The following is a 20,054-nucleotide window of genomic DNA, read 5'->3' on the forward strand; positions in this document are numbered from 1 at the left end:
TCTGGCCGAGATTGCCAATAACTTGTGGCCGAAGTTAATTGTTCAGGGTTGGGACTTGCAGGGGTAAACGTCGCCGGCCTGCATGTCTAATTAAACATAAATGCGCAGAACAATAGACTGTGGATCAAACGCCGTGAGTCTCCTCTGTGCTAGCAGTTCTAAAGAGTAACTATCCGTGCACCATCAATAGTGTCCACGCGGTGCAATCCGCCAATGTATCAGTTCGCCGGTACTTTTCTTCCCGAATTTTGAGCTTGTCGCCACGGACGGCGTCCCAGTGCCTCCCGCGATGGTCATTGGCAGAGAGAATCGGAGAGAGGCGACTGAGGGAATTGGAACCAGTGTGCTCCGACCACTGGTACTCCATACAGTGCGATCGCCTATCGGTGGAGTCTATGATGCTGGATACTCCGTCTAGTTCGGGGTAGCATTCTTCACTCGTACTGCGTATTTTGTCTCTTGCATTGCATCTGGACTAAATGACGGTTAGCGAGCGGCGCCTGTACTCGGTACATATACAAGGATATTTCTACACGTAGAGTATCCTCCACGAGTGTTCGAACGTGGGATGTACTTTGAACTGGCAGACTCCCGTCTCCGTGCTTTATCCGTCATGGTTTCAGACTTGGCACATCACTCAATGTTTGCAAAAGCACGTATCGGATTGAAAATACCGAAAGTCCGTCGCCTAAGAGAGACGGCAAAGCGAAGCTCCTTTGTAAAGCCATGTTGCTGTAGTACTAAAATTGTTCGTTCGGAAGTCCGGTGCTCGAATCCCGGGCGAGTATATCATTTACCTGTTAGCATAAATGGCATCAGATGTACTCTGTACGTCTCATCCAGTGTGAGATGTGAGATTCTGTTTAAGTCCAGATCACCATATGCTTTCTCCTTCCCATACACCTGCTGCTGTCCGAAGTTCTGCCGGTATATACCGCTTTCTTTCTCTTTTTGAAAGTCAGACGGATTAACAATTGGTCCGTTTACCGAGTCCGACGGACTGCAGCCATACATTTTAGATGGTAAGCACTCATTCTACCGACTACGAGTCTATAGATATCAATGCCATCCTCCTTAGTGTAATTTAGATTCCTCGCCTATAGCCTTGTGCAGTCCGGATAATCGACTAACCGACTTCCCCGAAGCGGAGTGTAACCGCTTCATTGGTTATCCGTTTTGAAGCGGGTTCTCTCGGATCGTAGCTCAAAGGGAAATCGGGAGTCGATTATTCCGGACTAACGAGGTCTATATGGAGAGGACTAACTTGACGAAAGATGTGTATTGCCTAACGAACGTACATGCGCGTACACAGCTGATTGAGTGCTTAATCTACAATATATGTGCACACGTCGACTGTAAGTATCTCCTGGCCTCGCTACTCGGGACAACCATTTATCCGATCAAACCTTATCACGTTTTTTCTTTTTTTTTCTTTTTTTTTTTCTTTTTTTTATCACGTGCTCCACGTGATGCTTTCAGTCCAGCAGTTTGTCTTCAGCCAGTTTTGTCTTCACATCTTTACAGAATTAGGGCTGCTATACCAGCTCAGGATAGGTCTAACTATTGAGCTTCAACCCGCATTTGAATTAAATGGATAGCTGGGCCCTAGTCTCCATATATATTTACTGGCTCTTTTGCTCAATTGTATTGTTGCTAACCTTTCTGGTCATCTCTCATCTTCAGGTATCGTTGCTTATTCTGGTCTTCCTACTGTTTATATGCCTCGTGATCCAGAATCACATTGAGCACACCATGACTGAAACACGGTTCGATCAAACCCCGATCCGAGATGTCCGGATACCAGGGGAACGGAGGATTGATAAACCGGGACCAACAACCGAAAGAACTGGGTGAGAGAAGGGTGTGCTGGTACTCTGTACTCTGTATGTCACGCAACATTTACATACTCTGTACGGTCTGGAATACGAAATTCTATCGACCTTTTGTCCGCTTTTCTCGGCTCCGAGCAAACTCCCCGGCTTCTTCCTAAACATTCTCGTTGGATAAGAAAAACAGAAGGCGACGAATAGCCAGTCACTTGGGTCCGCCGTCAGACAATCAGTGGATCGGTCGCTGATTTCACACTGTCCGTTATTGGGCAGACGTGCCTTTCCGCGGAGATATAAAACTGCACTTATCACCATCCGGTGACTTCTTCCCGAACGGTGGGAGTAGTATAAATATCGTTAATTGCACTCAGTAGTACATTTGATTTCTTATTCGATTGCTCAAGCTCATTACTCCTGTAATACCGAAAATGTCGTTAACCCCCGAACAAACTGAAATCATCAAGGCCACCGTGCCTGTCGTTAAAGAGCATGGCAACACCATCACCACCGTTTTCTACAAAAACATGCTCGAAGCCCATCCCGAGCTGAACGCCATCTTCAATACCACAAACCAGGTCAACGGTCATCAGCCCAGGGCCCTCGCCGGCGCTCTCTTTGCCTACGCCTCCAACATCGACAACCTTGGTGCCTTGGGCCCTGCGGTCGAACTCATCTGCAACAAGCACGCCTCGTTGTATATCCAACCCGAGCACTACGGCATTGTTGGCAAGTTCCTTCTCGAAGCGATGGGACAGGTCTTGGGTGACGCCCTGACTCCGGAGATCCTCGACGCTTGGGCCGCTGCCTACTGGCAACTCGCCAACCTCTTTATCGGTCGTGAAAGTGATATCTACAAGCAGAACGAGGGATGGACACAATGGCGCGAGTTCAAGGTTGCGCAGAAGGTCCCCGAGTCCGCGGAGATCACCTCGTTCTACCTCAAGCCCGTCGACGAGAAGCCTTTGCCCCGCTTCCGCCCTGGACAGTACATCTCCATCCAGGTGCAGGTTCCTCAGCTAGAATACCCCCAGGCCCGTCAGTACTCCCTCAGTGACATGCCCCGTGACGATTACTACCGCATCAGCGTGAAGAAGGAAACTGGTCTCAACACAGCAAAGCCGGAGGCCAAGGTCAACCCGGGTTACGTCTCGAACATTCTGCACGAGACCGTCAACGAGGGTGATGTGGTCGAGGTGTCGCACCCTTGCGGTGACTTCTTCCTGACTGAGCAGGAGCCGTCGCACCCTATCGTCCTCGTCGCGGCCGGTGTGGGTCTGACTCCACTCACCTCTATGTTCAACACGTTGACCTCCACCCCCGCGGACTCTCAGCGCAAGATCCACTTCATCCACGGCGCCCGCACCACTTCCGTCCGCGCCTTCAAGGACCAGATCAAGTCTCGCGCTGAGCAGCTCCCTAACCTTCGGGCCACCTTCTTCACCAGCTCCCCGTCCGCAGATGAGAAGCAGGGCGTCGACTATGACGTCAAGGGCCGTATCGATGTGTCCAAGATGGATGCCAACAAGGACTTGTTCCTCGACAATGCTCAGACTGAGTTCTATATCTGTGGGCCTACTACATTCATGAATGACATTTCCAACAGCCTGAAGGCTCGGGGGGTTGCCTCTGAGCGTGTCCACATGGAATTGTTCGGCACTGGCGGCGTGCCAGTTTAGATTATGGCACGGTTATCCATTATGGGGCACACTTTTACGACATTACGACTGGGGATTGCAAATTAGAACATATAATCACGATAAACACCTATATAGATAAATAATATATCTCTGCTCTTCTCTTTTAAGTCTGCTCAAGCGTTAATGATTCCGTTGTCTAAAGGTATTTGTAAGGAGAATTGCCCAGTAACCGCACCGGTCCCATGGTTCATTGGAGAGTCACATGATCAGCCCCGGGGGCAGATTGCAGCTTGGCTCATCATGAATGTACTTGTATACCTCAAACCGATGGCCTTCCTCGTTTGTGGAAAAGTGTGTTCAACGCGCGAGTGTGAGGAGTGTATAGTAATAAGAGTAATGAGGGGCTCCAAACACTGGGACTCTAAAGTCATTCATAATAGCATTTATAAGGAAGGTCTTCACTATGCCGGTCCCTGCCGGTACAGTTTCTCTTTGTTTTTGACTGCAGAGGAATATGGCGAGACATACACAGTTAGGGATCCGGAAATGTATCGCGAAGTCAGGATGGTTATGGTGCCGGCTACGCAGACCGATCTCTGTTCCTAGATCTACTGGCGATCTTATCTTATTCAGACAGACGCAACTACTGAAGTCGTTGAATTGCTTGTTGGAAGGCATTCTCGACGCTGTCTCTCTTGGCGAAGAACCCAAGACGCGATCCAAGAAACCCCAGAAAGTAGCACGGGGGACGCTATCTACACTATTTCTCGAGCAGAAACTAGAGAAAAAAGTTCACTGTGTTAGACTTGACTGCTCGCTCTTTTCATCAAAAGTCTAAGCTTGAGGACTATTTGCAGCTGTGTCGTATTGAGCCGTCGTTCCTTACTCATGTAGAGAGCATCTAGTTCCTCATTCAGCCGGTGCTGATTCCTGACGAGGATGGCAGAGCGCCCCCGGTCATCACAGATAAATAAATCAATTAAGCAGTCTTCGAAGTTCTTTGCAATGCCATCATTTAAGCCGCTGTTTGGGCTATATCTACCAATTCCAACAAACGCTTGTCAAGGGGCCAAATTTCAACGAAGCAGGTCCTACCACCATAACTGTTCATACAGGAGGGCGCCACAAAACTGGCGACCATTTCATAAAATGCGGTAAACGTCTTCCCAAAAAAGATCGTCCAGAAGTGAATTTTCTGTGGTTTTACACGCCATCAAATGAAGGCGTGCTTCCAGAACCGGTAGATCACACTCGGTCTCTTTCATGATCCCAAAGCCATTCTAGCTTGGAAGAGAAGCTTACATTGACAATTCAAGGCTCTGGTAAGGAACTAGGTACTCTCATTGCCACGAGAACAGCTATAGAGAAGCATTCCTCGATAAGTGTGTGATACTCATTATTACTTTTTATTGGGACCTTCATTTTTATGCCAGCAATTCTCTTTCGGGTGGTTTTTTATCTTACTACCATTACCATCCTTCAAATATTACACCCACATCATTAAAAAGGACGCCAAATTACCACACTAAGCGTCTGGCTCTAATCATCTTCCAGTACTATACCGAGCAAATACCGTTCTACATACCGAATTCGGGTACCTCAAGGAGGGAATGTGGTATACAAGACTGGTACGCAAGGCCGGTATAACAGACGGCACTTGGGTATTGACCTGTTGCAATTGAATACAGAGTATGAGACAAAGGCAGTCGCCTTGGCTAAACCGTGAATCGTAACAGAAATATCCAAGGACCTCATATTAGTCGCGAGGAGAAAAAAAAGAAAGCATCCTACAAGAAACTTTTATACGCAAATGATGATGGTTATCATCATTTGGCCTCAATCGTTTGGGGGGGTTTTGTGGCCAGATGCAAATGAGACTCTGTTCTTTGACACATGAAATCCAATTCCTATCTAGCTGTATGATCCCATTCTTATGCATCTCCGTTACGTACTTCACACTAACGAGGTTTCTGTTGCCGCGCTATCTTCTAATTAGAAAATCACCATGATGCCGCCGCAGTCGGTTCCTCTGAAAGCAATCAGTACCACTCAAGTATGATTCTCATCATGAATCTAGCAGACTCTTTTCATACTTTCCCGTCAAATATGACCATAAATGACTTCGAAAGTCGACGGAGGATGATGACCACAAAAATGTGTTTCTATTCAGCCTCCCATCATCTCGGGGGTATCCTACCCGTCAAGTAATACCCGAGGGCTTGATATTCTCGGAAAGCTCTTGCTAGACCGTACGCTAATAGATGCACAACGAACGTGCGACTGTGAAGCCTCTTGAATCTGAATTCCGCAACGCATCAAGTATCCTCGTCCATGTCAATTGGGCTCATCATCCTGATTCTAAACAAAAAATAACGTCCTCCTTTTACCGTTTTTGCTGCCCCATTGGTGGGCAACCCAAGACATCAATTCAAATAATCACAGTTTGAAAGATTGGGATTCTGATTGTCCAGCCTGCCGTTCGGCATGGCTCCTCTCAAGCTTTACGAATCGATACAAGCAAGAAGGTCCCGGTAGCGACCACTAATCGCACCATACCTCAGGCACCTCCATCTGAGGAGCGAAATACCGGGCTGAAAGTCTTTTTCTTTTCGATTTGGAACGAGCGAAGCCTCGGCCCCAGATTCAGGAATGTAAAACACAGTAAATGCTGTGCATCAACGTCTACACAGTTGTGTGTTATATGATATTGCAAGAAAATCATTAAATGCGGACCTCACTCCATAATGGAAATAGACAGCCTATGTCGGCAATCAACTGGTGATAACGTCACCTTGCATGAGTCTAACATTGCTGAGAAAAGCATGACCTGCACTTTCTCCTCCCCTTCGCCATATCTCAGATGGGTGCTGTTTTATGCATACTAATTGAAGTGCACAGACAGATTTTTCACTATAAAACTACTACCGAATCAGTGGGGAGACATCATCTAATCCCCGTCTTATGTGGTGCTTGTTCCCTGTACAGTCTGTGCAGTCTGAGTGTTAGGGACTTCATCCTATTGGCATCGTATGATATATGGGCGGGCAGTTCCTGACATGGACGATGGTATTCTATTTTTACATGCATAGTCAACTTCCTATGTACAATAGATCGGTTTTTGTAGGCAAGACAATGCAAGCCGGTGTGGCGAAATGGAGATATTATCGGTGGCACGGAGTATTTATATATACATTTCAGGCTCTGTTCTAATACATACAACATAAAATAGACAAACTCGACGATATGTGCATTGAACTTAGCAAAATTACTGTACTGTATACTGCATACTACACTGTCAAATATCAACTCACCCGATAAATATAGCATCTGCTACATGACCATGCACACAGCCATGCACACAGCCATTTCATGACAAGCTTTCAAAGCCTTTCCTGATTCGCCCACTTGTCATAATCGTCTTCTATGATTGGCTTGCCCCACATGTCATGTCTCAGAAAGCAACAAACGAACCATGGAACTAACGCGAAGGATTCATGTATACTCCCCGGGTTATAAAATGCAAATATGTATACGCTCGTTTTGACAGATAAGGATGAAAAACAAAGAAGGAAACCGACTAGAATGCGGCACAAAAGTAACTCGTGCTCAGGGGTCGACGGGCCGTTCGCTCGTTTGCTGATTCTTTGGATTCAGCCTTAGCTTTGTCGATCACGGAGGGGTGCGATTCGGTCCGTTCGCTGTCATGTTTTGAAAACTTTTTCTCTCAATGACATGAACATGCTATTATGGAGTTAAAGAAGGTATTCAACACTTCCCAGGTAAACCAGGTCAGCACCTGGGATCTGACACCGACCAGCAACCATGGCTCGACTTCGCAGTTGTTTCCGAGCCCGGGCAGTGGGGATGAAAAGCAATCCGACTCTGCAGCCGCGCAGCCGAGGATAGAACGCGGGTGGAAGTATCTCACTATGGATACTTGGTATGGGGAGACGCTTCTTTTGAGTTTCAGTTTTCTCAGCTTCCTCGCCATTGTTGTTGTGCTGGCAGTCTATGACGAGAAGCCATCGCCGAGTCTGAAATGGGGTCTGAAGCTGAATACCATCATTTCTATTCTGGCTACCGCGTGCAAGTCGTCTTTGATTTTTGTGGTTAGCGAGGCGATAGGGCAGTTGAAATGGATTTGGTTCTGGACGGGGAAGAGAAAACTCAGAAGCTTGCAGACTATTGATGAAGCGAGTCGGGGCCCTTTGGGTTCGGTCTCGGTTCTATTCTCGCGTCCTCAGAAAGGACGTGCGTTGATAATGCTTGGAGCCGCAATCACTCTCCTGGCTCTGGCATTTGAGGCGTTCATGCAGCAGATCGTGAGTTATCCCGTGCGACAAGTCGACGATGGCACCGGCCGAGCAATAGCAAAGCGAAATGGATTTCTCTTCGACAATGATGCGTATTGGGCTTACGAGGAGGATGTCGTTGGCGCAATCTATGCGGGGGTGTGGACCACAGATTTCAGACTGGATCCAACCTGTCCATCCGGAAACTGCACCTGGCCACCTTTCCAGTCGATTGGCTGGTGCAGTCAGTGCGAGGATATCACCTCCCAAGCGACCTTGGCCAATTGTACCAGCATTCCCGAGGACACGGACATGACTGAGCCGCATGTGTATCCCTGCAACGTGACTGTTCCAAAGGGCAACTGGGCTTCTTTCCCTATTCACGTGTCCAAGACTAATGGAGTGGCCATGCTGGAAATGCCCACGGATATGGTTTGGACGGTTGGTATAAAGCCGCCTGGGGTGTATGCCGGTGTCGAAAACCCGCTGATCGTGCTCGCGCATGCTGAGATGCACGATTACCCTCTTACCACGCCATCGCACCCGGAAAAGGACATGAAAATTGGCAACGTTACCCAATGCGTGTTATCCCCATGTATGCGGACTTACAGTGTTTCTGTGTCTGGTGGCAATCCAGCCACGCACCTGTCCCCGCCAAGTTGGGGAGAGCTTGTTGATGATGGCCGTAACGTTAGTGACAGCTACAATGCCGTGTTCCAGTCTACAGCCGGTAACATAACGGCCGGCATCTCTCCTTCATTTGTTTACAATTTCGAGGACATCCATGATTCTATACGGTTCACAACGCTGTACAACTACTATGGTAATGGCATGTGGACACGGTCGGGCGAGGTATATGAGGACAGCCTCAGGAGACTGCAAGTCGTTAGTGCAAAGGAAATCATGCAGAACATCGCTGCGTCACTGACCAAGTACGGGCTCGAAAACAGCACTGAAACTGTACACGGGACCATGTCCGTCTCTCTGGTCTATGTATCCGTTGACTGGGAGTGGATCACCCTCCCGGCCATCGTGCTCTTGTCCGCAATATTCTTGTTCATATCAACGGTTGTGAAAAACAAGAAGCACGGACTGAGTCTGTGGAAATCGGCTATTCTCCCAGTGTTGTACCATGGACTTGATGATGATCTGTTGAGAGATGGACCTGAATATGCAACTGTCAGCAGAATGCAACGGACGGCATCTGTGCCGGTGGGATTTGCACACTCAGAAGTTAGGAATCGATTGATGTTTCGGAGATAACTATTTTGTCTTTGGAGGATAGTAAATGTACATAAGACTTGATGTAAATAGATAACTAATCAATAGATTTAATGAAATAATGATGAGGGAAAGAATATCGCCTTCCAAACTACGCTCCAAATCAAGAAGCGCTTAGCGTGGTTGACTAATGCTTTAAAGGAGTGGGAGAAAAGCATTAAATCCTACGAAATAAACGTCGATATTTGAAACGACCTTTATATATATTAAACAAACGTGTTTGGCATTCTTTAAAAAGAGGCAGCCGGAAAAAAAAAAAAAAAAAGTTGGGCTCAGCCGGGAATTGAACCCGGGACCTCTCGCATTCAGAGGAACCCAAAGCGAGAATCATACGACTAGACCACTAAGCCTTAACCACTCGACCATGAGAGGAAATCTTATCCGATTGTCATTTTTATAACTTATCAGTTTATCTAAAATAGAATAATATGTGATTACATCACAACATTATCACCAACATTATCACCAACATTTAACCTCTCAATTCAATTCAATTTAATTCCAATTTTCCTGCAGTCAACTCCACTCAATCCCCTCCCAGTATAGAAAAGGAAAGCAAAATGACCCCCAAAATCGGCGTCTTCCCCGCCTCTGGCAGTCTCGCAGCAAGCATCATAAACCACCTCCTCCGCCTCGTTCCCGCCAGCGAACTCCTCCTCATCGCCCGCTACCCCGACAAACTCGCCCATCTTAGCCGCGATGGCGCAACGATTCGCTACGCGGACTATGATGAGCCCGAGTCATTGAATAAGGTGTTTGATGGAGTGGGAGTGTTGATGCTGGTTTCGTATGCATCGTTTGAGATTGAGCATCGCGTTGAGGTATCCTCTGCTCCTCTCCACGTATATAAAATGGTGGTTGCTAACAGTGACAGGCACACAAACGCGCAATAGACAGCGCAGTCCGCAGCAATGTCCAACAAATCTTCTACTCCTCGCTCGCCTTTGGCGGCGACCTTGCGACGACCTCCGTCGCACATGTAATGGGCGCCCACCTCGCAACCGAAGAGTACCTCGCAGGCCTCAACCCAGGCTACTTCTTTAACTATACCGCCATCCGCGAGGGCATATACTCCGAGTCCTTCCCGATTTACACAGCCTGGTTCGACCCGTCCGACCCCACATCCTCGCCAAACAACGAGATCACAATCCCACACGACGGGTCCGGTCCGGGCGTTGCGTGGGCGAAGCGTGACGAACTGGGCGAGGCAACTGCGAAGATGATCATCTCGTATGTGAAGAACCCCGAGGGCTTCCCGTATGTGAATCGGGTGGTGCTCCTTAGTGGGCCGCGGGAGGTGAGTTTGAAGGAGACGGTCGAAGTGTTGGGACGGGTTACTGGGAAGGCGTTGAAAATTCGGGAGATTTCGGTGGAGGATTATGCGGCGTTACCGCAAATTGGGGATAGGCATATGTATCATGGGAGGGATTTGGCGGTTGAGTGGGCGAGTGCTTGGGAGGGGATTCGAAGGGGGGAGACGGCCGTTACGACGGCGGTGTTGGAGAAGTGGTTGGAGAGGGAGCCGGAAGATTATGAGACTACTATTACAAAGTTTATTAAGGGTCAGTAGTGTAGTGTTGTGTAGTGTACAGATTAGTATTACTTAAATGTTGGGTATCACACAGACATCTATCCGATCGCATCGCCTATTGTACATTGTCGCATTCGCTAAAGTCGTCTTTTTTTCTCTTGTTTTCGTCCGTATGGCTTCTGGTATCACACTCCACAATCGTCGAATCTTCGGAAATGTGTTTATCAGTCGTCTTTTTCTCAACCGTATGTAGAAACAACTCGACCAACTACAAAGTCAGCATCAGAACCAAGACAAACTGGCGCAACATACCTGAATGCAAATCGGAGACGCAAAGCTCTCGTTTGCAAGCAAATCCCCCAACTGACGCATAGTACTGATCGAGTGCCCTTTATACGGTCCATGTGCCCTCAGATCCGGAGCGAAGAAATCCGGATCCGCAAGGCTAGCAAATCGTTCTTCGACACTGTCTTCGTCGGACTCCTCCGTCAGCGGTTCTTCACGGCAGACAAACCTAGATACGTCAGCGTAGTTCATTCATGTGGTTGAAAAACGTACACAACAGGGCACAATCCCAGGCTCAGAATGGTAGCTAGCTCCCGTGAGGCATGTTGGAAACCTGCCGTGTCGATGAATACTATGACACGACCTGTTGAACCCAGTTCGCTCGCAGAACAGCAGGCTCCCAAGCACGCCCCGAAGGATACGTCCTTGCGTTCCCAGATTGGGTGATGGACATAGTTCTGGGCGTCTTCGATGGGGAATTGGTTGATTAGGAGATCACCGTCGCGCATCCATTTCATCATGCGGAGACATAGAACTTCTTTGGTAATAGGCTCGTCGTCGTCGGTGTCATTGAACTCGAGACGGTGTAGCGGATCGCCGATGCTTCTGCTTTGTGGGACCGGGCCGGGATTAAGATCGACCTCGTCCAGACGGCTAAGTATGGATTTGAGCAGACCCCGTGCGCGTAGGCCATAGCTTATCGTACGACCAACGAGGTGTTCGTCCATGTAAATCTCGATCTTGTTATGGAAGTTGAGGAAGTGAAGATGACGGGTGGTGTTGACGTGGGACCTGAGGGCTCCAAATTGAATAACTAGGTCGGAAGCATCAACTCGCTCTTTAATGCCTGGAGCGGACTGTAATCCAGCATACAAACCACCGTGATTTGGCAATGAGGGGTCAATGGCATTTCTGCCCTCAATCGTGACGAAGGTGGGCAATTTGGTTCTCTTGACAAACTCCTGCACCTGCGACTGGATAGCCTGTCTGATAACACCACCATCAACAATAATCACCGGATCTTTTGCAGAGACCAGATAGCGCAATATAACCTCTGCGACATGTTCCTCCTTTTTCGGATCATTTCGCGGCGCGGCCCTAAGCACAGGTCTCTGAAGCAACTTTCCCTCGACCAAGCATTTCGCGTACGCCATTGGAAGCCCAATATAAACAGGGCGAGAGCTGATCAAACAATCACTCAGCGCATCGTCAATTCGTCTGGGAGCGTAAGCAATGTGATCGAAGATTCCCAGCACCACCACACTGCTGTAAGCGAGAGCCTGATCAATCGAGCCAATCTGCCCCTGTCGCAGCAACCGTCGAATAATCTCTCGATTCTCGTCCTGCTTCGCTGATGGATAACCAACTATGTGCACGACGGGGATGTTGTCTGCGTGTGCTTCGAAGAGGATATCGTTGGTTATAGTTTCAAGGGAGCCATGCGTGGTTACGAGCGCTGAGATGCCTTTGACGCGAGCATAGGCGTCTGCTGCGAACACTATGTATATTTCTCAGTATCTGTTCGAAATTGAATCTGCCAAGAACTCACCAGCTTGCACTTCGTTGAAGCTTCTGGCGTACTTGAGACCTGCCTTGCTAGCAGCTGCCACGATTGAGTTATTATATTCGAAGAGACTGCCATAGACGGTGCCGATTCCCAGCTGGGCGAGTCTGGCGTAGAGATACTGCACAAGCTCCATGGGAGTCTCCAGATTATGGGTTTCTGTCATTGTGCTTGTGCGATCCAGTTGATGAATGAAAGGAGAAAGAAAAGAGGTGGAAGGGAGTGAGTAAAGCCATCTTGCTGTTCACACAGTGAATACAGCTGCTTTGGTGCCTTTCAGTCATTGTCAGGGCTTGAGTGAATACACTGTAAACACAACTTGAGTGGCACATTGCTGAATATTGAGCAGGGCTCCTTAGGCAAATTGGACACATGTAAGTCTATCATCTTGAGCAATTACGTATGGTCGAGAAACGGCAGTAGAAACGTATAACTAAGTACTAGCTTTGATACCCTACTCTCGATGGCACGCAGCTTAGTCATAATCATAACGAATATAAATTATCCCAGCATAATTAGCATAAGTTCTACGATGTAGTCCGGTAACTCCCGCAGTAGTATGACCATCATCTGCATGCAAGGACAGGAAATCGGATTCCTACACTCGGTACTTGAACCGTTGTTGAAATCCCGTCCGGAATACAATCTTGGCCCTTGCCCTGGAAACCATTCTCCTGCTTCGTGCCAGGATCCGATGCGACACGATGCAGGGGCATGTACAACGGCCAGGGTTCTCTGAATATTCTAGTAGTGATCGGTGGCCCGCTGTAGACGCTGCGTACCAAGGTCTCTAGAGTACTCTGTACTTTTGCTGCACCATGTATATCGCCCGATAATTCTCGTCCGTAGCAGTAACTCGCCCGATTCGGGAGATTTAGGTAGGACATAGCACGTGCCGCGACAGGTCACGGGACGATCGACCGTTAGGATCCGGTGTCACACCACTGAATCAACCAATGACAGAATGGGTATTGCATAGCACGGAAGAGCCCGCCGAACGCGACAAATTCTCCCATTGGCCGGGGATGCTTAACGGCGCTGCGTTAGGCGCGGATACCAGATCTGACAGTGCTGTGTCAGCGCAGGCTGTGATTGGATATACCACCGGGAATGAATTACTCCGGGTCGCTTGAGAGTGTCGGCTCCGAGACTCGGCCGGAGGGTGTCACTGTACTATAGTAGTATACGGAGTACTCTACTCTATACGCTGACGCTGCCACTTGAAAGGCTCTTCGGAGCCGCCCGATCCATAAACGCTCTGGATGCTGTCCTTCCGGCTGGGGTGATTTCGGCTCTCCTTCACCGGCAGCTACGAAGCTCGTAAAGCAGCAGACGCAGCGTCATCATCACCAGCATCATGTCGGACAGGACAGGTTTCGGCTGGTCTTTCGCGAGAGGGTTCTCCTTTTATATATAGACCGGCCTTTGCTCGCTCTTCTTTGACCGTCTTTATCTGGCCATTAAACACCGAAAGATTTGCATTGCTTACATTTGCATCTACCTCACATCTACTCTACTCTCCTCCTCTCTATTTGTCATGTCCTTCTACCAGCCTAGTTCAAACGCTATCAAGGGTCCTGATCCTTTGACCGACAATTGGACTTATGATAGTGCCATTGATCTCTTCTCTTGGAATCCTATGATGTCCGATCCTTTTACATTTGACCTGCCCGACGATCTCATGAACTTCGAGCCTAAGGATATGTCTGCTAGCATGGTCGCTCCGTCGGACATTAGTGGTTTTGCTATTGGCAACCATATGGGCGAGGATGCTGCCTCGGTATCTGTATGTTCCTTTCTGCATATTGATAAAGTCGCTTTGAGCACAAGCTAATGTGTATAGGACCCCGAGAGTGACGACCACCCATGGTCCCCTTCTGCCCATGCAGCCTTTCCTGAGCTCTCTCCCGTTACCTCGACCGAGCAATACCATCAAGAAACCGCTTGTTACTCTACTACCCCCGACGCCACCTCGCCTCAAGAACAACCCTCCTCGCCACCAGCACGATCTACTCGCAGACGATCATCCGCTGACGGCCCCGTCCGCAACGCCGCCAAACGAGCCGCACACAACGTCATTGAAAAACGTTACAGAACAAATATGAACGCCAAGTTTGTGTCTCTCGAGAAAGCAATGAACGGCGGCAACGGCGTGCAGAAATCGTCAAGGAGTGGAGGCTCCGCATCGCTTAAGAAATCTGAAATCCTCAGCAACGCGATTGCCTACATGCACGGATTGCAGGAGGAGAATCGATATTTACAAAAGGAGCTGGCTATCGCTAAGCAGAATCTTGTGCCCGCAGGGATATGGCGGGGTGCTCCTAAACGGGAGACAAGTTATCGCTAACTTGTTCTCCCCTATGATTGTTTATATTCTTACGACGCTACGTGTATAATAATACTCTCCCCTCGGGTCAAAAGTTATTACTCTAGTTAATCACACAATCGTCACCTCATCGCTATACAGCTCTCCTGGTCCCCTGTACTCAGTAGACATATGACTCTCCTATCGTCATATTTTGCACCATAACCCAAGCCCCTAACCGGCCGAATCCAAGATTCCGGAATTTACCCGACGTACCTCCAATTTTAGTCCAGTCCTTAACGAGATTAACTGGTCCAAGCTTATACCCACAGCCAATGCAGGTACCAGCGATACAACCGTTCCAATTTCTACGGAAATTTTATCATAGCCTAGCCTGTGCTTCTAAAACCCTTCGGAACCGACATGAAGGCTTCCATGGACCACATTTGAAACAGGGTTGGTTCCTGAGCTTATCTTGTTTGGAAGTGGTACACACGTGATTTTTTGGCCAAATAGGGAAGGGTGTTTATTGATGCCGTCGACTGAGTATCTTTCGGCATTGGTGCCCAACCTGTCCAGGGTGGCGAGATAAGTACGGATTATCCTGGTATACTTGTTGGTATCACTGAAAGGAGTGCATACAGTCTTGGCCGATACCCGTAATAAGTCTTGTATCAAGGGTCTCGATATTTATAGCGAAGATAATACTCTGTATAAAGAACTCTGTATAATATCAAGTAATCCAAGAAATGCCCAGCTCGCGTATTCGTACTTGTCTTATGCCGAGACCCGATTATTGCAATAATTGGTGACAAGGAGTACAGATCAGAATGCCAGGTATGTCGAGTACGGACTACGGAGGACGGAGGACTCCGCACCCCAACAGAGGGGTCAGCAGTACTACAATAGCAATCGGATTATGGAATGTGACTGAATATTCAGCAATTGCTTCTGTCTCAAGAACGTGTCAATAATTCTGGTTCTATGCTGTTTGAAGCTGAATTTGCTACATAATAGTGCTCCGTACCGACTCTGCTGCCAACCCCTGACGATCGTCCCTCGCGTTCGAGGTATCCGGCGTGCATTCTTCATGATATGCACAGACATTTGCTCTGCTCCGTACTATTAAGGAATATCCCGTAGAACATAGCATTATAGCATAGAAAATAATAAGATCGCCGGTGTCCTCCGATGCCCCAGACGCGATCAGTGATTGTCCACACTGCCCCCGCTGACTAGAGCTCTTAGTCTCTTTCCGTTATCTCTCCTCTCCTCTCTTCAACACACACTCCTTAACTAGCTTAACTAACTCTTGTCGCTCTTTTTTTTTTTTTTTTTTTTTTTTTTTTTTTTCACTTTCTTTCCCTAATTTCTCTTGGTGAGGATAGTCGCTTCACCAGAGATGTTGTCATTTGTTCGTCGGGGAGCTCTCTCCCTCGCTCTCGTTTCGCTGTTGACCTCGTCTGTCGCCGCCGAGGTCTTCGAGAAGCTGCATGTTGTGCCCGAAGGTACGAAGTATTTCAAACCCAGCAATTGCAGTATAATGCTAATGTGATTGAATAGGTTGGAGATATGCCTCCACTCCTAACCCCAAACAACCCATTCGTCTTCAGATCGCTCTGCAGCAGCACGATGTCACCGGTTTCGAACAGTCCCTCTTGGAGATGTCGACTCCCGACCATCCCAACTACGGAAAACACTTCCGCACCCACGATGAGATGAAGCGCATGCTTCTCCCCAATGAAAATGCCGTTCACGCCGTCCGCGAATGGCTGCAAGACGCCGGAATCAGCGACATCGAAGAAGACGCCGATTGGGTCCGTTTCCACACCACCGTGGACCAGGCCAACGACCTCCTCGACGCCAACTTCCTCTGGTACGCGCACAAGAGCCATCGTAACACGGCGCGTCTCCGCACTCTCGAGTACTCGATCCCAGACTCTATTGCGCCGCAGGTCAACGTGATCCAGCCAACCACGCGATTCGGACAGATCCGTGCCAACCGGGCTACGCATAGCAGCAAGCCCAAGGGTGGGCTTGACGAGTTGGCTATCTCGCAGGCAGCTACGGCGGATGATGATAGCATTTGTGACCAGATCACCACCCCACACTGTCTGCGGAAGCTGTACAATGTCAATGGCTACAAGGCCGATCCCGCTAGTGGTAGCAAGATCGGTTTTGCTAGTTTCCTGGAGGAATACGCGCGGTACTCTGATCTGGTACTGTTCGAGGAGAACCTGGCACCGTTTGCGGAGGGTGAGAACTTTACTGTCGTCATGTACAACGGCGGCAAGAATGACCAGAACTCCAAGAGCGACAGCGGCGAGGCCAACCTCGATCTGCAGTACATCGTGGGAATGAGCGCGGGCGCGCCCGTGACCGAGTTCAGCACCGCCGGTCGCGCACCCGTCATCCCGGACCTGGACCAGCCCGACCCCAGCGCCGGTACCAACGAGCCGTACCTCGAGTTCCTGCAGAACGTGCTACACATGGACCAGGAGCACCTGCCGCAGGTGATCTCTACTTCCTACGGTGAGAACGAACAGACCATCCCCGAAAAGTACGCCCGCACCGTTTGCAACATGTACGCGCAGCTGGGCAGCCGCGGTGTGTCGGTGATTTTCTCGTCGGGCGACTCCGGCGTCGGCTCTGCCTGTATGACCAACGACGGTACAAACCGCACCCACTTCCCCCCGCAGTTCCCGGCGTCCTGCCCCTGGGTGACATCGGTCGGGGCCACTGAGAAGATGGCCCCCGAGCAAGCGACATATTTCTCCTCGGGCGGCTTCTCTGACCTCTTCCCGCGCCCAAAGTACCAGGACGCTGCTGTCAGCAGCTACCTTCAGACCCTCGGATCCCGGTACCAGGGCTTGTACAACGGTTCCAACCGTGCATTCCCTGACGTCTCGGCGCAGGGTACCAACTTTGCTGTGTACGACAAGGGCCGTCTAGGCCAGTTCGATGGTACTTCTTGCTCTGCTCCCGCGTTTAGCGGTATCATCGCCTTGCTCAACGACGTCCGTCTCCAGAACAACAAGCCCGTCCTGGGCTTCTTGAACCCCTGGTTGTATGGCGCTGGGAGCAAGGGCCTGAACGACGTCGTGCACGGTGGCAGTACAGGATGCGATGGACAGGAGCGGTTTGCAGGAAAGGCCAATGGAAGCCCCGTCGTGCCGTACGCTAGCTGGAATGCTACGCAAGGCTGGGATCCAGTCACTGGCCTTGGAACGCCGGATTTCGGCAAGTTGAAGGATTTGGCTCTGTCGGCTTAATTGTACATTACCACCGACTATCATTAGCATTCTTAGTATAGTACACCATATCCCTAGTACAGTGAATCTGGTACAGTTTCCTCTTTGAATAATATTCCTATCAAGACAGCCGTGCATATCAGGCAGACATGACATTGATAAACAAGATAGGAACTCCCCCGTATCAATTCGCATGGAACTGCCTATTTGATATCTTCTTCACATGTCAGTCATCCAATAAGGACCCAGGATCTGAATCTTATCTGGATAATCAAGACAAGTCCTCCCGAACCCCGCAATCTGTAATACACCAACCGCTGTTTTCGTCTCCAGGGTGTCATACATATATCAATCAGACCACACAGCATAAATCATGCCATTATACAGCACATACAATACCCAATTGACCACATATGGACCCCGAAAACCAGACCCATAATGCCTCCAACGCCTTTCCCCCGGGCCCATCCGGCGATGCACCAACCAAACCCATCCCCGAGCAAAATGATGCCGCCCAGAGCCAAGGATTAACACTCAAATTTACCCCCTGGAGCATGCTCTCCCTTGCCTTCTCTGTCCTCGGCACCTACTCCACCTTCGCCCAAGACCTTTCCTCGGGCCTCACAAACGGCGGCCCGATCACGATCCTCTGGGGTCTAGTCCTCGTTACAGCGTGCAATCTCGCCGTCGCGTTGTCGCTGGGTGAATTGACGAGTTCCATGCCCACGGCGCTGGGACAGGCGTATTGGGTCCATCGGATGTGGGGAACAAAAACTGGGAGGGTGGTGAGTTACATGTGTGCGTGGATTAATGTGTTTGGGTGGTGGACGCTGGGGGCGAGTATGGTTGCGTTCATGACTGATTTCACGCTGGGGTTGAGGGGCCTGTTTGGACAGGCGGAGAGTGCGGGTTGGTTAAAGTTTGTGCTGTATGTGGTGTTTACGTTCTGCTTGACGGTTGTTAATGCGGTTGGATGTCGACGGGATCGGATACTGCCGTGGTTGAATAATTTCGTCGGGGCGTGGTTTATCGCGTTGTTTGGGATACTTTCGCTGGCGATGTTGATCGGGGTTGGTGTGAGGGATAGCCGGGGGTTTCAGTCCGGGACGTTTGTGTTCGGGGCGTGGATTAATGCGACTGGGTGGAGTGATGGGGTTGTGTGGTTTACTGGTCTTGTGCAGGCTGCTTATGGGCTTACGGCGTTCGACTCGGTGATTCATATGGTTGAGGAGATTCCGTCGCCGAGGACGAATGCGCCCAGGATTATTTATCTCGCTGTAGGGTCTGGTGCGGCGACGGGGTTTATTTTCATGGTCGTGTGTCTATTCTGCATCCAGGATGTGGACAGCGTCGTCAATGCGTCGTTGCCGTTTGTCACGCTCATGAACGAGACCGTTGGCCGCGACGCTGCCACCACGCTCTTGGTGCTCTTCATCTTCAATGGCTTAGGACAGGGCGTCAGCATCCTCACCACATCCTCTCGTCTGACATGGGGTTTCGCGCGCGACGGCGGATTACCATTCAGCGCATATCTCTCACACATCCACCCGGTCTGGAAAGCACCCGTGCGCGCCATCTGGGCGCAAGGCATCATCATTGCCCTGGTCGGCGTGCTCTATCTCTTCGCCGACACCGTTCTCGAAGCAATTCTCAGCGTCAGCACAATTGCGCTAACAATCTCCTACGGTATACCTATCGCCGTGTTGCTCTTCATAACCGGCCGCGAGAATCTCCCCACCGGATGCAAATTCCACCTCGGACGCTGGGGTAGTACTCTGAACTATGTCAGTTTGGCGTATTGTTGTGTGACGACTGTGTTTTTCTTTTTCCCTGGCACACCTAAGCCCAATGTCGCGGAGATGAACTGGGCGATTGCGGTGTTTGGGGTGATGTTGGTTATCGCGGGAGCGTTCTGGGGAGTTAAGGGGTGGAAGACGTATTTGAAGACTGAGGAGGCTGGGTTGAGGATGCTTGTTGCGAGGGAATTGGAGATCGAACAAGAGGAGGAAGAGGAACAGGAACGGGTGCATGCTGTGAACGTGGGTAAAAAGTAGTCATGATTCGTATTATGATTATGTA

General features: G+C 49.6%; 8 protein-coding genes and 1 non-coding gene across 9 annotated transcripts; 7 read left to right on the top strand and 2 right to left on the bottom strand.

Moving 5' to 3' along the window:
• Positions 1 to 813: 813 nt before the first annotated feature.
• Positions 814 to 1,748, top strand: EURHEDRAFT_417382 (uncharacterized protein; the record flags this gene model as incomplete). Its single annotated transcript, XM_040783185.1, has 2 exons — positions 814 to 1,355; positions 1,684 to 1,748. The coding sequence occupies exons 1-2, from the start codon at positions 1,250 to 1,252 to the stop codon at positions 1,743 to 1,745; spliced, it is 168 nt and encodes a 55-aa protein (XP_040634194.1). The 5' UTR covers positions 814 to 1,249.
• A 509-nt stretch (positions 1,749 to 2,257) lies between these two features.
• fhpA (flavohemoprotein) lies at positions 2,258 to 3,505 on the top strand (the record flags this gene model as incomplete). Its single annotated transcript, XM_040786748.1, has 1 exon — positions 2,258 to 3,505. The coding sequence occupies one exon, from the start codon at positions 2,258 to 2,260 to the stop codon at positions 3,503 to 3,505; it is 1,248 nt and encodes a 415-aa protein (XP_040634195.1).
• Positions 3,506 to 7,133: 3,628 nt separating this feature from the next.
• On the top strand, positions 7,134 to 8,781 carry EURHEDRAFT_417384 (DUF3176 domain-containing protein). Its single transcript, XM_040783186.1, has 3 exons — positions 7,134 to 7,227; positions 7,284 to 8,634; positions 8,688 to 8,781. Exons 2-3 carry the CDS (start codon positions 7,396 to 7,398, stop codon positions 8,712 to 8,714), a joined length of 1,266 nt encoding a protein of 421 aa, XP_040634196.1. The 5' UTR covers positions 7,134 to 7,227; positions 7,284 to 7,395; the 3' UTR covers positions 8,715 to 8,781.
• Positions 8,782 to 9,307: 526 nt separating this feature from the next.
• EURHEDRAFT_t161 lies at positions 9,308 to 9,389 on the bottom strand. The gene has a single exon. It is a non-coding gene; the product is annotated as a tRNA-Pro (tRNA).
• Positions 9,390 to 9,394: 5 nt separating this feature from the next.
• EURHEDRAFT_417385 (NmrA-like family protein) lies at positions 9,395 to 10,715 on the top strand. Its single transcript, XM_040783187.1, has 2 exons — positions 9,395 to 9,860; positions 9,914 to 10,715. The coding sequence occupies exons 1-2, from the start codon at positions 9,600 to 9,602 to the stop codon at positions 10,607 to 10,609; spliced, it is 957 nt and encodes a 318-aa protein (XP_040634197.1). The 5' UTR covers positions 9,395 to 9,599; the 3' UTR covers positions 10,610 to 10,715.
• Positions 10,626 to 12,849, bottom strand: EURHEDRAFT_290564 (DHS-like NAD/FAD-binding domain-containing protein). Its single transcript, XM_040778229.1, has 4 exons — positions 12,405 to 12,849; positions 11,129 to 12,353; positions 10,883 to 11,084; positions 10,626 to 10,777 (listed from the first exon to the last, which is right to left on the bottom strand). The coding sequence occupies exons 1-4, from the start codon at positions 12,583 to 12,585 to the stop codon at positions 10,643 to 10,645; spliced, it is 1,743 nt and encodes a 580-aa protein (XP_040634198.1). The 5' UTR covers positions 12,586 to 12,849; the 3' UTR covers positions 10,626 to 10,642.
• Positions 12,850 to 13,956: 1,107 nt separating this feature from the next.
• On the top strand, positions 13,957 to 14,766 carry EURHEDRAFT_519113 (uncharacterized protein; the record flags this gene model as incomplete). The annotated part of the gene is made up of 2 exons (XM_040786749.1): positions 13,957 to 14,205; positions 14,263 to 14,766. 2 exons carry the CDS (start codon positions 13,957 to 13,959, stop codon positions 14,764 to 14,766), a joined length of 753 nt encoding a protein of 250 aa, XP_040634199.1.
• Positions 14,767 to 16,126: 1,360 nt separating this feature from the next.
• EURHEDRAFT_381925 (S53 family peptidase) lies at positions 16,127 to 17,996 on the top strand (the record flags this gene model as incomplete). The annotated part of the gene is made up of 2 exons (XM_040779476.1): positions 16,127 to 16,232; positions 16,288 to 17,996. The coding sequence occupies 2 exons, from the start codon at positions 16,127 to 16,129 to the stop codon at positions 17,994 to 17,996; spliced, it is 1,815 nt and encodes a 604-aa protein (XP_040634200.1).
• Positions 17,997 to 18,529: 533 nt separating this feature from the next.
• Positions 18,530 to 20,029, top strand: EURHEDRAFT_519115 (putative amino acid permease family protein; the record flags this gene model as incomplete). The annotated part of the gene is made up of 1 exon (XM_040786750.1): positions 18,530 to 20,029. One exon carries the CDS (start codon positions 18,530 to 18,532, stop codon positions 20,027 to 20,029), a length of 1,500 nt encoding a protein of 499 aa, XP_040634201.1.
• Between the last annotated feature and the right edge of the window lie 25 nt (positions 20,030 to 20,054).

This window comes from Aspergillus ruber (assembly GCF_000600275.1).
Source record: "Aspergillus ruber CBS 135680 unplaced genomic scaffold scaffold00048, whole genome shotgun sequence".
Classification (NCBI taxonomy): Eukaryota; Fungi; Ascomycota; class Eurotiomycetes; order Eurotiales; family Aspergillaceae; genus Aspergillus; species Aspergillus ruber.